The sequence below is a fragment of the Pteropus alecto genome, unplaced genomic scaffold (assembly GCF_000325575.1).
Source record: "Pteropus alecto unplaced genomic scaffold, ASM32557v1 scaffold177, whole genome shotgun sequence".
Classification (NCBI taxonomy): Eukaryota; Metazoa; Chordata; class Mammalia; order Chiroptera; family Pteropodidae; genus Pteropus; species Pteropus alecto.
The window spans coordinates 10,551,376-10,569,089 of NW_006442207.1; the positions used below are offsets into that span (position 1 = coordinate 10,551,376).

Below are 17,714 nucleotides of genomic sequence, written 5' to 3' on the forward strand. Positions count from 1 at the left end.
GCATCTTTTTAAAATTTATTCTCACACTCGTTCTAAGAAGACATAGTGGTAGATATAATCATTTTACTTTATGTTAGGCTGAGCTCTAAGAAACTGACAACATGTGACTATTTTTGACTTACAAAAGTGGCAATTTCAAATGGTTTAATTTAATAAATGGCCAGAAATAAACTTTCTTAAGTGCTTGCCAAGGTAGCTAAGGCTTGGATTTGTCATCTGGGGATCCTATTCCTTTTCTGGATTACAATCTGATGCTTTTCAGTAAAACTCTTACTCTAAAAACTCTTATTCCACAAATCATGGGCCTGGTAGTTAAGCCCAGGTCCATCCTCCAGACCATGGCTAATCCAACCCCAAGTGTACTCTAGATAACGTATTCTCTACCACCAAATAGTCACTCTCAAACATTCACTTAGCTAAATCTGAAGCCTGAAATTCTTTCCCTTCAAGATATAAACACACATGAGACTTATCTAAGCTCTGGCAAATACAAAAACAATAGTAACATCATCATTATAATGATCATCATGATAATATATCCTAACTCAGCTCTTTGGCCTCACTGGAGGGTCTTGTCCATATACACTCAGCTTCATTCCATAAGGTACTTTCGTGAGAAGAGTTATTTAAACTGTCTCTACTTTACCCTATTGCTTATCATTCATTCATTCATACATCTATTGCAATCTACTTCTCAACCCCACTTCTTTTGAATCCACTCTGACAAACCTCACCAATGACATTTTATATTGTCTAATTCTAGAGTGTTTTTCACTCCATAACTGACTTAATCTGATTATAGAATTTGGTGCTATTCTTCACCTCTTCCTTCAGCATCTATGAAAACATTCCTCCTGAGTTTTTATCTTTTCGGTTATTTCTCCTTAGTCTGTTCCATAATTTATTTTTCTGCTCTGCATGATGGTGTTCATCGGTGTTCCACAGGAGTCCAGGGTTTCTCCTTGTTGTAGCCACTCCCCTCTCCTGAGGCATCGAGCCCACTGCCATGGCTTTAATTACCACCTAATGGCTAAATGACTCTAAATCTAGAGTGTCAGCCTGGACCTCTCTCCTGACTTTCAGATGAATATATCTGACAGCTACTGGTCATCTCTGCTTGAATAATCACAGACATCTCAAACTCACAGACATACTGAACTTAGTATCTGCAACATGCACCTAACCTTCTTCGTGAAGCAACTTCAAAATATCTACCATATTTTGGATCCTTATTCTTGTATGTTTGAACTCAGAACTCCATCCTGCTTTTTTATTTGTTTTTTTGCTATATCTCAGCATCCATTCCTACCACCCCACCCTATTCATCATACTTCCCATCTAAATTATCTGGCCTATTGCTGTTAACTAAGAGTTAGAGGATGTAATGTATATTAAATGGATGGATAGATGAATAAATGAATGAGGAAATGGGTAAAGGGGCACAAAACCATGCAGAATAACTTGTCCCAACCCTTTCCACTAAAACATTTCTCATTAATAGGTAGGGAGCTGTCCTTACCACAGATGCCTGACTGGCAGAGGTGTGTGTTTCATGGCCACGAGGGCGCCACCCCAGTCTAGGAACCAGACATTGTACTCTTCATCAAAGATCTGGAACAACAACAACAACAACAACGATCATAGCAACACCTTACATTTGCACAGTGCTTGACAGTTTACAAAGTCTTTCACGTACATCGTTTCTTCTCGATTCCGAGCCTTCCAACAACCCTGTCAGGCAGTTTGGCAAGTACGATCATCCCCATTTAATAGATGAAGAAATGGGCTTGCAGAGAACAAATTAACTCTCCCTGTGTTAAAGAAATGACATTTCCATGGCTCTTTCCACTAGCGCTGTGAACAAATGTGCTACAAGAAGGGGAGGCCACAAGACGCATGCTCACTAGGTGAGTTTGCCTGTCTGTGTCTTAGTAGATGGCTGCTTAGCTCTTTCTTCTCCCTCATCTATTCAGATATTGACTAATTTATAAACGGTCTATGTTTTATAGTGCTGTTTGTAAATTATCTAGGAAGTTAAAAGACATTTCTCTAGAAATTGTGGTATACAGGATGACTGAGTTCTCAGACTTAGTCACCACCTCCTAGGTTCTCTGAAAGATGGATAAAGACCTGAGTTTGGTGTTTGGGGAGCCTTACTCTAAGTGCTCATTGGGACACAAGTCTTCCAAGGACCTAAAGTTATTCATTCTTCCATTTATCCATTTGCCCATCGCCTAATCATCCATCTATTCACTCATTCACTCATTCAGTGATCCATCTATCCATCTACACAGGTACTTTATAAGCATTTACTATAATGCAAAGCTCTGAGCTAAGAGAACTTCAGACCTAATCCCAATGCTTATACCAATGCATATACCAATGCTTCTATTATGCAGAGAAATAGATGACTTTCAAATCTACAAAGTGAAACAGGAAAAAACATTTCTTCAGCAGAAAATAAATCCCCTACTTTAGATCTTTTAGAGGAAAATAGAATTGGAAAGAATTCCTCTAACTTTTAAGTACTAATGGTGGCTCTTGCAGCTTAGATGGAGAGATTGGGATGGTAGAAAGTACTAGAAGGGGTAAGGAAGTATAGGCAGTTTTGAAAGGGAGGGAGTAGGAGAAATGGGGCCTCCTACACATATGCTCCAGGGAACACTATAGCAAAAAAAGCAAGTGGATTCTCATGTCTAAACCTCAATTGATTTCCTTTCCCATATTTGACTTTTAAGGAAAGAAAAATGTCCACACTAATGGTGAATCTTGATGCACAAAAGACATAAGGGGGATTCATTTCTATTTCAGATATAAACATAGATTCTGAACCTACAACACTAGCATTTTCTCTCCAGAGCTCATGGGTGGGCTCTGTGATAAGCAACATAATGCAGATGCTGGATCAAAGTCTGAGGATGAGCACTAAAAGAAGATTCTTGGCACTGGAGAGGAGAGAGTAGTTATACTCACACTTTTCTCTTAATACTATTATTCTGGCCACTGCCAACTTTTGCCCTGTCCAGCACTTCAGTGAAAACTGGAAACCTTAGCTGTTTGGGAACAAAGGAAAGAAAACCAAAGTAGTAACAGCACAAGGAAGGAATGCTGCGGTCACCACTTGGCTAGGTGAGCTATTTCTTGAGCTGGAGGAACAAGGGTTTGTCTGTATGGAGTTTCTATACTAAAAGAGTTTGCATTCCGGCTTCCATCCTCATTCATCACCTACAATAGATTATCTTATATTTTAAAGATATGTTTTTTTTTATGTATCTGTTCCTCACCCACCTGATAATGGCCTTATGAGCAGGAAACTTAACTTATTCTTTGTTATATGCTTTGTAGTACTTTAAATGGTTGTATCTAGTAGGTCTCTGGTAAAATTTTTTTGCTAGTGACAGTGGTGACGGTGGTGACAATGGGGTGGTGATGATGATGTTGGTGATGGTCATGACAATCTTCACTAAGGGACCCAAGCAGGAACTTATCTAACTAGATTTCAGACAGTGACTTCATTTTCATCATTAGGGCACTCAGGGCTCTTCCGTTTACTATCCCAGGTAGAAACCTTCTTACCTTTAGGACTTCAACTAAAATGTCAGCAATTCTTATGAAGTTTTTCCCAGTTTCCCCAAGTAGAACAATTCTTCCCTTTTCTCTGCATGCTCATAATGCCACTAAAATAATACAATCACCCTAAGCTGCAGTTACTTATTTATGAGCCCCTTTCCTCAACTTAATGTTGAGTTCCTTGAGGAAAGGGACTTGAAGTATTGAACTGCCTCCTCACTTCAGTACTTGACACCTAGTTGAATTGTATAAATCTGTGTTGTCCAACAGAGTAGCCACTGAGACAATTCAAATTGAAATTCATTAAAACAAATAAAATTAAAAAATTCAGTTCCTCTGTCACGCTAGCCACATTTCAAGGGCCCAGTAACAACAGGAGACAGCACAGATACAGAACCTTTCCATCACTGCTGCATATCTATTAGACAGTGCTGCTACAAATGTTTGTACGACTGAATTATTTTCTCATGTAGTCATGTACATACCAAGCTGTTTCATACTTACTTATGGCTGGACCTACACAATACTTAAACAACCACAGATTTCCCACAGCTTTGCTCGTTTAGTATTCTACCCCTTTCATCTTGTAGAAAAAGAAACAGATCCGAAGGTAAAGAGACCCGATTGCTAAGTTCCCATGGCACATTAATAATAGAAACCATTTTATCAGTTGTATCCCTAGCAACCAGCACAGTACTTAGTATCCAGTGACTATTCTTTATATATTGCCAAGTAAAAGAATGAAGGAATTGGGAAAATTCCAGTTCTTATTTCCCACCCAGTGCTCTTCCCATCTGACCTCATTGCCCATCTAATCTGACAGCCCAACTGACCAGACTGAATGGCTGCTTCCATTTCTTTGCAACCACAAAGTGATAATGAGCCTGGGTATTGACAGAAAGGGGAGACGTTGGCAGAAATTTCCCTAAATCCCTCTTCCCTGTCCCTGAATCTCCCAGTTACCTGTCTCCACGTGTTGCCCCCATCGGAAGTGACGAACACGCCGATATCAGTATATGAGAGCTCCGGGCCGATGTTGCCTGAAACATAAGCAGAGGATTTGAAATGGTCAGTTTTCAGATTACATGTGTATGGGGTTAGGGGAGAGGGCAGCAGTAAGTAAAGGTTTTCTAAGTGCTGTATCGAGTTGATTTGTGCAAGCTCTTTCCTGTGTCATGTCAAAAACCCACCAGGAAGATAAACCCAATATAGGAAAAAAGTTAATATAACTGGAATGCATTTTTAAATGATAAGACTTAAAGACCAAATATTGATTAGCTTGGACCTCTTGAACTATTCATTCTATATACCAATAATCTCTTAAAAACTGATCTGAATAGTTGTTCCCAGAGGTGGCCAAGAGTGGAAAAGTAAACATGCATGGAGAAGCTGGGCCTAAGGACACCTCCCTCCTCAAGTATATTTTAGCCTAAAAAAGCTGGAGTATGTGAGTGAGTACATGTGTTTTTATGTGTGTGTGCATCCATGTGTGTGTCTGTATATGTGTTCTTAACTTCAACTTGTCAACATATCTCTTGAGTGCTAGGCAGTTTGGTGACCCAGTAGTACAGACCATGTACCTAAGCTATAGAGCGCCCAGAATAAGACAACTATATTTAGCAGGCCAGGGACATCAAGCATGGCAGGTCAAGAAGTCACCTGGTTTGTGCCTAGACTGATCGCACTCACTGCCTCTACCGCTTTGCACCCTCTTTTTTTCTCTGTCCTTCTATTTCTTCCTCTTGTACTTCATCACCTTGTGGTTATGTTTATTATAAAAGAAAGTGGTTAAGATTTTCCAGTATATCTATATTGCTCAAGTTTCCACAATGGACAACCCCGTCCCCACCCCCCACAGCCTAGAACAGTACTACAAACATAGTAATTAGCTGCTCAATAATTAATTGTGGAATGAATGAATGAGTAAACAATTGATTGAATCATGTTCCAATGTTGATGTGCATTGGGGAGATATTGAGAACTAGGAAAGTACCTAAACATGTAAGAATTTACCATATTAACTGATATTTTTTCTTTTTAAAAAAAAAAGCGTGAAGGGAATGTTGGCTTCTACACATCTGTAGCCTAAATAAGAGCACAATAAAAATGTAATAAAGAAAATGTTAATTGAGCCCCTGACATTTAATGCTTCAAAATGAGAAATTAAAGCCAGGCTCCAGCTTGTCGAGCTCCCATCAGCATCAGGAGCACACAGCTAGCCAACTTGTTTTGACACTCATGCTTCCAAAAATAACCCTGGGGCTTAGGGCTCAGGCAGTAGGTACAAGTGAAGTGGGAAGAGGCATGGCAAGCAACTCTGGGGAGATCTGTCTGGAATTTGGAATTTTATTCTTTGAGTACAGGTTTTTGAAGATATAAATAAAGATAAGGTGAGTGGAGCAGTGAATATCAACTGGAGGCATTTGGTGATGGCTGCCTGGAGCACAGGACTGGAAAAAATTCTGAAGCCATATTTGGTTTCAACAGAATAGATTACGGTCATTGATTAGTAATGTCTACCAAGCACAAGAGAAGGGACAGAGAAAGGCAGAGACATACACCCTAGGACTAGAATCTATTATCCTTGTCTTGGCTTCTGAGGACCTATCTCATCACCTCTTACCCTCTTTAGGAGCTGCTTCTGCCAACATCCTTAGCCTCTCTTCAAAGCTTGACCAGACTAATTTGGGAGGCTTTGTGGTGGTGAGAATCCAAGACTGACAGTGAAGTCTGCTTTTTGAAATATCTTCTGTCAATTGAAAAAAAAAAAAAAGCCCTGGAAGAAATGCTGCTAACACAGGGACTAGAAAGTCAGTTCTCAGATGAAGAGAGAGAAATTATGTACCCAGGATGACTTGATCTTTGAATATGTTCAGTCCCTAAGTGGCCCTATGGGAAATCTCTTACAGGAAGAGTCTAGGTTATGGTATCAGAGAAGGAAGATCTGAATAATGTGTCTCACGGGGTAAAGCAGAACTGGAGAGGCTAACCAAAGTGGCTGCTGGCCAGGTTGGAAGATGTAACTGTTTCCTACTCAAGTGATGTGACAGGAGGGAGGAAGGAGTGAGACAGAGAAGAAGCAGAACCAAGAGCTGCTTCTTCTCTCACCAAGAGCTTAGCTGGTTAATCATGGAGGTTCCACTACATTTTTAGGCAGCTTTTTTTTTTAAAACAACTTGTTTTTATTTCTCTGCCTCTATTTCCTCCCAGGGCTACCCTTTTCTGCTCCTGAAACACTTGTGAAAAAAGTAAAAGGGAGGGAAGAGGATGAGAGGTGGCGAGAAGGAGAGAGGGAGAAAGAGGAAACTAGAGAACGAGAGAGAACTTTGGAGTCCTCTGGAATTCGAGATGCTTCAGTTACCACCACTGATCCTATTCAGGGCAATGAGGGCTCAGAAAAGGAGGAAGCAGAGTGTACAACCCACCACAAGGAGAGAAAGAGCCTCCATGGTGGGGACAACACTGGGGTTTGAACATTAGAGTTTACAGGCAACGTGGCAGGGAGCTGGGGTGGTTGTGGAGCTGGCATGTAAAGGGGCTCGAGGCTAGGTCTGGCTGAATGATTACTGGACAGACAAGTTTGGGGCCAAAGAGAAATGTGGGCCTGACACCTCTTCCCCATTGTCCTCCATCTCTTCATTTATAATTGAGGGGAAGAGTAATAGCCTTTTCTACATCATAGGGTCATCGTGTCATCAAGTCAAGGAAAGTGTTTTGCACACTGCAAAGCACTGTGAAGATACGAGGTCATGAATTCCAGCTTCAAATCACAGCAGTAAGGATATTTAGAACCCTAGCAATTCTGCTTGCTGAAAGCAATAGCTTAGTTCTCCAGCCTGGAATTCCATCTGCCTTCTAAATGGCCTCAGCAGGGATTAGAGATGGATCTTGGGATATACTTTCATCCACGCAACTTCCCTGAAACCACATATCAGTGTGAGACGGGAAGAGGCAGTGATTGCTGGGAGTAGAGGGGGAAAGAGCCCAGGTTCACTGATACCTGAAGGCAGGTGAAATGTATGGATGTGGAAAAGGGTCCTGGAGAGACAGGCTCCATGCAGGACATTGAAGAAACCCTTGACTAACGTCATAATTATTTTCTGATAGCAAATAACCTCGCAGAGAGAGCTGGCAGGCAGGGTAAGGAGAAGCTGGGTATGAGGAGGCATGTGCCAGAGAATCTACCCTCTAGATTTGCATCAGGATCTCGTCAGCTATGTTACGTCCCTATGAGTTTCCAGGGTCTGGCAAAAAGCTGAACAAAGTTACAAGAGTTACAAAAGGAAGAGAAAAAGAAATTAGCCAATTCTGAAATATATGGATAAAAAAATTAAAAAAAAAAAGTCAATGTCTGCATGTGTTCATTTATAAAGCTTTAACATCAGACTAATTTAGAGGCCCTTGCTGGTCACGGGGAATAACGACCACCAGTGATCCCACTCACTGCTGCTCTGAGCACTCCACTGTGCCTTACAGACATACTCTTCCACCTCTAATTTTTAAATACCCTCGCAAGACAGAAAACATTCTTGTTTTATAAATGAGGAAAATGAAGCTCACAGGTTAAAGAATTAAGCCCAATTCACAAGGCTGGTGTTAGAGCCCAGCTTGGGAAGTGGGTGATAGAGCTCCCGAGTGCGTTCGGTGTGTGCACAGTGTTTACGTATCATTTATGGGTTCTGTTGAAGGAGATGAACAGATCGTATTCTTCTGCTGCAGAAACAGTGGTTTTAAACTTCTATAATATTAATGATAATAGGTAACATGTGTTGAGCATCCAAGGAACCGTTCTGAGCATTTTAAGTCCTGCTTCATTTAATCCTTCGATTCTATTATGTCAGTACAATTATTTCCACTTTGCCAATGAAAATACAGTTCAGAGTGATGAAGCCACATCGAACAAAGCCTGGCTACACAGTACACATTTAAATAACATAAACTGTTATTTCTGATTACTGTTTTCCAGTATTGCTTCTACTCTGGTCCAGGGCCTCCTGCAGACCTTGGGGGAGATCGAGAGAGCAGCACTCCCAGAGTTCCACACAGATTACAGACTCTGGGGATCACTCCCCAAGTCATCAGAACAGCAACAGAGCCTGCCCTCACACTCACTGTCCTGGGCTCCCTGAAGCCAGTGGTGTTAAACATGGTGGATCCCAACCCTGAGGGGTTGAGAGGAGCTGACTGGAATGCCAGAAGGCTATGATAGTTGTCAGTCTGATTGGAGTGGTTGGGTATGGGTAGTGTTTAAAGCTCTCATAGCTGGAGGCCTGGACAAGGAAGCCATGTCTAGGCACGTGGTCATGGCACGGCCAGTGCTTCAGGTTGATGAGAAAGAACAGAATGCTCCATCTCAGGAAGTCACTGTGAATTTATCTGCTTTCATTAGAAAAAAAAAGCTGCCTAACACAAGAGCTCTAACTTCTAATATTAGAAGCCTGCCTTGCTTTATGTCATCAATGTATTCCTCCAAAGGTGTATGTAAATCAAATGCATGCTAATCAGAGCACCTTCCCCCAGAGACTTTGAATTTCATTTCATTTCAGAGTTGCTTTATCTTCATTTCTGATTGATGTTCAGTGGACACTGGTTCCAACAATGCAAGTTTAAGTTTTTTGGCCTTCTCCCCCAGGCTCTCAGCAAGTGGTTAATCATGTGTAAACAAACCTTTACATGCACCAGAGACCTCATGATTAAAAAGAGCTCTGGGGTGAAACTCTTTGCAAAGAATCCTCTGTGTAAAGAAAGAACTACCCCAACTTATTTGGTGAGCTAGGAAATTCACATATCACATTTTCTTAAAGTGAGAATTCTCTACTGCAAACAATCATTCTTACTTTGAGAGGAAGTCTAGCCTCTTGCTAAGCACAGGGTACTGCTCTGTGACTGGGTGGGATGATACATTAACCTAGAAGTTACAAGGGTCTGGGACTCTTTTCCTGGGTTATTAGAATGGCCTTGGGGATGCACAAACCCTGCCCATTTTCTGGGGAGAGTGCCCATAGCTTTCATCCAGTGCTCAAATGAGTCCAAAGAGGTTATAAATATATTCCAGCAGCCCACAGTGAGGAAGAAGCCTAAGGAACATCTTCCTTACCTGTAGCCACCACAAGTCCTGGGGCTGTCGCCTTGCTAGAGATTCTTCCTGAGGAATATGGATTTTCAGGGATCTGCAAGTGCAGGTGTAAGGAACAGAAGGGCTACAATGGAGGAGAAGAAAATAGCTTCATTCCAGGAAACTCCTGACACACACCCCGCCCCCCAGACATGGGGCTTCCGGATGTTAAGCTTCCAGAAACCTCAAGGATTGTATGTGAGCCACGCGCTTAATTTGGGGCAGGAGTCATCTCTACCTGAGATCGCCAATATGTTCACATCAGAAGCTGCCCTGAGCACCTGCCCCTGCTCCCATCACAACTGTATGTCCTACCCTCCTTTCCTCACCCCCATCCCATTCATCAAGATCTAGTTCATGGCCAGCCTTATGAAGCCTCCCTGACTACTTCTCCCCACAGCGTGACACTGACCTTCTCCCGTGTTTGATCCTAATCATCATACTCTGCTTCTTAGAGCTCTAAAGGACCACTGAGAGGGGTGAAAAGGGGAAGCCGAGGGAAACAGTCTCCAGGCCGTCTACCCTCTTCTTCAACTAGATTGTCTCTGTTTCTGCTTTACGTATTTGGTTCCCGTTTATAATTTTACTTAAAATGTTTGCAGCCATTGTCAAAAACTCATATAAGTTTATGCTCTTTATTTATTTACTTATTTATTCCTATTTGGGTGTTCTTTAAAAGAATTAGGGATTTATAGGGATGTATAATGTTTGTATCCATTTAACATATATAATAAATTAAAATATGAAAATGATGAAATCAGAGAATGGCGAAAATTAGGTTAATAAGATGAAGCCATGGGTAAGGGTTTTTTTTTTTGGCAGGGGGTGGGGGGTAGGTGGAGGGAATGATGCTGTGACCAATTCCTGAGATAGGCAGGCATTTGTCTCTGACTTTCCTAGCACCTTAAGCAAAAAAGAGTTGCACCAATATTACCAAGAAGAAAAGGCCCTCCTGAGATAGGCAGGCATTCGTCTCTGACTTTCCTAGCACCTTAAGCAAAAAACAGAGTTGCACCAATATTACCAAGAAGAAAAGGCCCTGTCTGCCCTATTTACTACTCTATCTCTAGTTTTTAAAATAATGTCTAGAATATAAGTGGTTAATAAGCCTTTTTAATAAGTGGCAAAAGGCAACTTTTTGCTAACGAGGAACATAACCATTTCTGGGATTTTAGAAGAATTTCTTGCCTAGGTCCTCTTCAAGACGGCACTGAGGGTTGTGAATGTCCCTGTTAATCACCTGACTTCCTGCCTCATCGGGACTTGCAGCACCCAAAGGCAGAAATAGCATCTTATATATCCTGTCCTCCATAGCACTTACCCCAATATTCCATACAGCTGGAAGCTTGGGAATGCTGACAGACTATCTCGTGTGGATACACCGGCCTGACCTTTCCTGGGCTTCCAAGGCAACTTTTGCTTACTTTGACATCCATCAAACACTTATCAAATTATATCATAACAGCATCCGTTAAGAGGTATGTTGCCACATTAAACTCTGTCTGGGACCCTGGAATACAGGCACTTTTTCTTATATGTTTTTATTTCCATCTTACTAGGAGAGAGAGCACATGGTATTTTCTCAGTAAAAGCCTGTAGGAGTCAACTCAACTTTCCATCTAGGTGTTATGGCTGTCTGAGTTCATAGATCACCACCCTTGGAATTGCCCAGCCCTAGCCAAGTTCCTAAGACCCTCTGCTGGAAGAATGCCCCTGACACAGCATCCCTGGGTCACCAGCCTGCCCTGTGGACTTCCCATGAGACTAGGTGACTGACCAGCAGGCAGTGTACTGGGCTTCCTCTCAGGTCCACGTCTGGTGCTTGCAGGAGGCGCCAATCCCTGCCTTTGTTGTAAGTGATGTATGTCTTCACCTGGTCATCCACCTTCTTGTTTGCCAGGAATATTCCTTTGATACCTGCTACCTAGGAAAAAGGGCGAGAGATGGAAAACCATGTTGGGCCAAAATGCCTATAGTCTTGGAGAAGCTCCAGCATTTCCCACAGGATCTTAGGGGTACAAGAGAGAAGAGGAGGAACATGATGAAATATGTCATATGATATGTGGTCTCTAAGAGAAGTTAAAGTTCATCTCTGTAGCCTTTGCCCGCAGCCCAGATGTCCTGCTCCCCTCTTACCCACTTGCTTTTTCCCACTTACGTGTTTCTGCACTTTGCTTCACAGGATCTTATCTTTAATCAACTATTAGCATTCCCTCTGAGGTGGGAATGGTCGATAACAACGGTAGGAGTTATCCCTTTCTTCAATTACTCAGATGGGGCTTGTAAACAGGTTTTCAAGGCATTGAGGTATAAACTTTAATGATGAAAGTTGAGATACTTTTGGGAGATGACCAAGTTTGGTGACGTGGAATCTATCTCTGGCTGTGTCACTAGCTCACTGTGTGACTATGGAGAACTTCCATATTATTTTTGGGTCTCAGCCAATGATCACTTTGAAATCGGCAGAATCGTCCCTCCCTCCCTTGTCTTCCCTCAGTTGGCTGGCAATAGATAGATGAGCTAATGCAGTGCACTCTTTCTAGAGTTCCTGATTATTGAGCTCTACATAGCCTTGATATTACAAAGGGAATAGAGCATCACCACAAAATAAGAAGCTAGAAGATAAAAAGAGATTCATGATCTAGAAGGGTTCTGGAGTAAATACGGATTTACTCAAACTTTTATTCCTAATATATCTACATCCTGGGCAATAAGAACTTCTTTGACAACAGCTTATGTCAAAGAAAGATTTTCTTTACTTCCCGTAGGATCCCAGCATGTTCCAAAGCTGAAAGGCAATTTAAATAGTTTAACTATACTTAAGGGAGAGGTTAAATGGCAGGTTTTCTGGATCACAGAGATCCAAAGTTTCAATTGTACTTATCTCCCATTCTTTAAGGATCATGGTTAACTGAGTTAATGCAGTTCTGTGAGAATGCCAGTAGGAAAGAATTCCACAGAAGTGAGCTCTTTTATTTTAATGACATAATTTAGTTCATGACTTTTTAAATTTGAAAAAAAAAAATTTAGTAACCTGACCAACCTTGAAAAAGAACGCCAACCGAAATAAAAACAAACAAAAAATGAACAAAGACTGTCAGGAGGAAAACAGAATTATCTGGGAAAGATACCACCGAGGGTATTTGACAAGTGGCCAACAATGGAATTGATTAAATTTCCAACTTGACCAGAGGGTGAGTAAGGAGAGAAGCCAAGATGTGGGGAGGGGGCAGTGGTGTCATGTCACTCACACCCTTCCCCTGCCCTAGCTGCTTAAAGTCAGTGCTGTTTCAGGAAGGCTGGCATCTTATATCCTCATCCAGGGGTTAGAATGCCCTCGGATCACCTCAGTCTTTAAATCCAACCACAAAGACTTAAAAAAAAAAAAAAAACTGATTGTCAATTATTCCTCACAGAGAATGGAATCTGTGTGTTTCTTTAGACTCTTCTGCCTTTTGGTGTTTTCTTTAGCCACAGAACTGGTACTTTTTCTTTGGACCACCATGTAATGATTCCAAGAAATATCCCCCCTAAGCCAGATGGTCCCGCTCCAACATGTACCCAGGGCCTTGCTCTCCACTTCCAGGAGGAAAATACAAAGTCAGACTCAGACTCAGACCCCATCCCCTGCCTTCTAGCATGATGCATTATACCATGAGTTACGAGCCATTCAGTGTCTCCCATGTTCTTCTGGATGAGCATGTTTGGCAGATAGAATAGTCACTACCATATTTTCCCATAGAGAGCTTCACCATTCAAATGGGCATTTTCTGTGTGCCCCATATATTCTGAGAGCAAAATTAGGAGAATGGAGACTGAAATGATATGGAAAGGAGAGACTTCCGGGGAAGCCATCTGCAGCTCTGAAGTCCTTTCTCCTGCAGTTGTACAGAATGACACAGTCATCTCACTCTTCTCTGAAAGAACCAGAACACTTTCCCTTTGTATGTGGATTGTCCAAAGCTCTTACGTTATTACTGAATTGCTTCTTGGCTCCATATCTTGTATAAATGGACAATAGGTTTGGAGGTCACTTTGCTTTTGTGTACCTTAGGCCAACAACTTTCAAACATTTTTACTGCAACCCAAATATGAAATCCATTTATGCTGCAGCCTAGTAGACTCATGCCTGTATATGCATGTATGCATACATACATAGATACGTATATATCAAGAAACACAACTTACTCTCACTACATGCAGTGTAAAGGAATTAGATAAAGAGACACACATTTTAACTCTTCTTCATCAAAGGAGATACTTGGCAGCGGCTTTAAATATGCTTCTTCTCACTGTTGTTTAAAATTGGAGGCCTGACGGCTGCTGTTGGCCCCAGTAGTACAAAGAGAAGGACACCATCTGGTGGTGGTCCCCATAGAAGAGGACAGTACAAGGTTTCAAGCCTACATGGCCCATTTTTGTTCCGGGAATCAATTTGAATTCCAAAGCAAAACTAACAGTGGTCCCTTGGCAGGGCATTGAGTCCAGGTGGCATGGTCATCTGTCTCTCACCTCCCTAGTCCCTCAGGACAAGAAAGCCAGGGCTCTGCTGAGAAAAACAATTACCATGGTCTGCTTTGGGCTGTCCCTAGAGTGGGACCTGTGGTGAGGGACCAGTGAAGGTCAGTTTGGAAAATGTCCCTGTGGAGTCTATAACCAACTGTCCATCTGGCCAAACAAAGGTCACCTAAGGTCATGATAAAACAGAGGGTGAAAGGCAACCATTAGGGAAAAGGAAAGCAAGGAAACATCAGTAAGAATGCGAAAGAGACCAGAACACTGAGGATGACTCAGGGAGTTGCATTTTATCCATCCAAGTATAGTGGGGTCAACATAATCAGTCACGAGGAACTTCAAATTAAATTAGGTACCACAATTGGTACCACTGGGCCCCTATCAGAATGGCTGAGCACACATACATGCAAACTGATAATATCAAATGACAGCAAAGATGTGAAGCAAATGGAACACTTGTATATATCTGGTGGAGATACAAAATGATACTGTCACTTTAGAAACAGTTCGTTGGTTTTTTCTAACTACATACTTACCTTTAACCTAGCAATCCTACTCCTAGGTATTTATCCATGAGAAATAAAAACTATTGTTCATGTGAATATTTATAGGAGTTTTGTTTATAATCACACACAAGTAGAAACAACTTAAATGCCCTTCAACTGGTGAATGAATAAACAAACTGTGGTATATCCACAAAAGGGAATACTACTCAGCAATAAAAGGAACATCTATTGATACTTAACAACATGGATGAATCTCAAATGCATCTGTCTAAGTGACAGAAGCCAGACTCAAAAGAATATCTGCTGTATAGTTCCATTCATATGACACTCTAGAAAAGACAAAACTGGAAAGAGAAATAAAGAAATCAGGACAGTGTTTGCCAGTAGCTTTGAGTGGGAGGAGATCTGACTACAAAAAGGCCATAAGAGAGAATATTTTGGGGTGATGGGACTGGGATTGTTCTATATTCTGATTGTGGTGGAAATTATACAACTATATACCCCGTTATAACACAAGGGTAATTTTTTATGTACATAAATTATATCTCAATAAAAAAATTAATGTAAAAATATGCATAATGGGAGAAGCCTGGCCTTTTTAGTCAAAGAGACATGAATTCATTCAAATGTGGTATCACCATTTACCAGCTGTGTGATCTGAGCTATGTTACAAATTTTCGGCACCATACTGTACTCTCATAGGCACAATGGGGAATGGCACCTACCACAAACAGATTTTGTGATAAATAAGAAAAAGTATATAATCGTTTAGGGTTGTGTCGTCCAATACCATAGCCACTAGCCACATATGGCTACTGAGCATTTGAAATGTGTTGAGTAGAACCAAGAAATTGATTTTTAATTTTATTTAATTTTAACCAATTTAAATATTCATACATGATTCAATTATTGGCAAACTTTTAAATACGTTTGGAATAACTTGGGATTGTAAATCTGCTTTTTCTACCGTATATTTAATGAAATGTAAATACCAATCAAGTATTTCTGGTGAAAATTTAGTATATGGATTGAGATGTGTGGGAAGTGCAAAATATACCTAGGATTCTATAGACTTAATATGGAAAAGTATAAAGTATCTCATTAGTAACTTTTCATACTGAACATATGCTGAAATGGTAATATTTTAGATATTTTGGTTAACTAAAATATACCATACAATTAATTTTGCTTGCCTCATTTTACATTTTTTTAATGTGGGTATTAGAAAATTTACAAGTGCATGTGTAGCTCATATTATATATTTATTCAACAATGCTAGCGTAAGGCATTGCATAGTATGTTGTTTTTATTATAAGGAGTTACACAAGTTAAATGCTTAATATCCAGGAAAGTATTGAAAAAAAAATACATCAGACCAGAAGCTCAGAGAATGTTTCTATACTATAACTGAGAATGTTGAAAAGAATATTTGTTTCTTGATTTATCAGTGGAGAGCAACTAAGAAGAAATATAGTCTACAGTTATGGATGTGAAGAAACCACAACAGAGCTCTATATGAAAAGAATGTCATAAAAATAATGGTGAGCACACATCATGGACTACATTCACGGTCAACACAAGCCTTGCTTTGATAGAATGGGCTCTGAAACCTCAAAGAAGAGATGGGTTATTATTTGACCTTCAAGAATTATTTTATCCCCTGATTTTGTAAATACATCCATGATAATATTGTACTTTGAGGCAGGCTTTAAAGAGAAGACCAGCAAGAAACTCTGTGCAGCAGTAGACTGTTCCAACGGACCATGAAACAAACAATGTCTCTGCCTTATGAGGTTTTTGGGAGTTTAATGGGGTCGATCCCCACTGGTCTCCAATGTCTCTCAGTGCCAAGACCTGCAAATGAATTCTCAAATAAGTTCTCTCTTTCTTTGTCCTCTTTCCATTGCCAAGCAGAGTCTCTCAATGTCCATGTGGAAGGTGGAGTTATAGACTAGCCGCTTTAGGTGGCCATGGTCAGCTCGAGCCACTTTACATCTGTGTTACCAAAAGGCATCTCTAACATTTCAGACAAGGAGATACAGGTATAGTATCCTATTGTATTATAATATAAAGTTATACATTAACTTGGCATAGGAGACTACATCGTGCCTGGAACTCACTAGGTATGTAGATGTAGGGGAAACATATAGAGAAATAATAGCCCATCCAATAAATGCCCAGATCTTCAGTCAAGTTCTTTAATGGTATCTTTAAAATCTTTATTTCTACTATTCCCTGAGACCACTCAGTACTCTATAAAAATGGACTTCTACTCATCAGAATCCAATATCTTCTGATGCTGGGACTCCACGAGGCAATGTCCTTCTCCCAAGCTCCAGCATTCATCCTTTAAGCTAACTCACCTGCGAGTCTCTTCAAATTCCTCAAGTTAGAATTAACCTTCCTTTTTCGTGATCTTACAACATGAGAAATCATATCTTTAATAAAATTCAGACTGTGATCACTGCACCGGCCTCATTTCATCAAACAAAATACATTCCATGAAAGTGTGTTAATTTAGTTGAATTGAATGTGAAATCTTACTGGTTTTCCCAGATGCAATACTCAAGGGCATTCAGTGTCTAGAAAAATTATAGTCTCTGTTAAATGGACATATGGTACCCAATCTCAGTTTCTATGAGAATCTCCCATGAAGGAGGTTAAAGTCTGATGACCCTTAGAGACCAATTAAATTGAGTTTTGTATCTAAATCACAAAATGTATCTCCAGGTGCAAAATAGCAATGCCCTCTAAAAATCTTCAATATGTTCATGGTCTACATAGTGTCAGGATCCAATTTATTCCCTTGATATTAAATGCCTTCTAGAATCTGAACTCCAACTTTTCAGCACTCATTCTTGTACCTATTAAGCATCGATGCAGTTAGACTGGCTAGCTCATAGACAAATCTATACCAGCTGTCCAAATCTTGGCTTATGCCATTCTTGACATATGGAATGCTTTTCACTTCTGCACTTCTTCCCACCAACCGCCTCCTCCCTCCACCC

General features: G+C 40.7%; 1 protein-coding gene across 1 annotated transcript in view; it reads right to left on the reverse strand.

Moving 5' to 3' along the window:
* SORCS3 (sortilin related VPS10 domain containing receptor 3) overlaps window positions 1-17,714 on the reverse strand; it is a 523,893-nt gene that overhangs the window by 78,066 nt on the left and 428,113 nt on the right. Inside the window, exons 10-13 of the mRNA XM_006920878.1 lie at window positions 11,463-11,609; window positions 9,668-9,770; window positions 4,534-4,610; window positions 1,520-1,611 (exon numbers count right to left, since the gene is read on the reverse strand). Coding sequence (XP_006920940.1) covers window positions 1,520-1,611; window positions 4,534-4,610; window positions 9,668-9,770; window positions 11,463-11,609 — 419 coding nt within the window. The remainder of the gene's footprint in view (window positions 1-1,519; window positions 1,612-4,533; window positions 4,611-9,667; window positions 9,771-11,462; window positions 11,610-17,714) is intronic.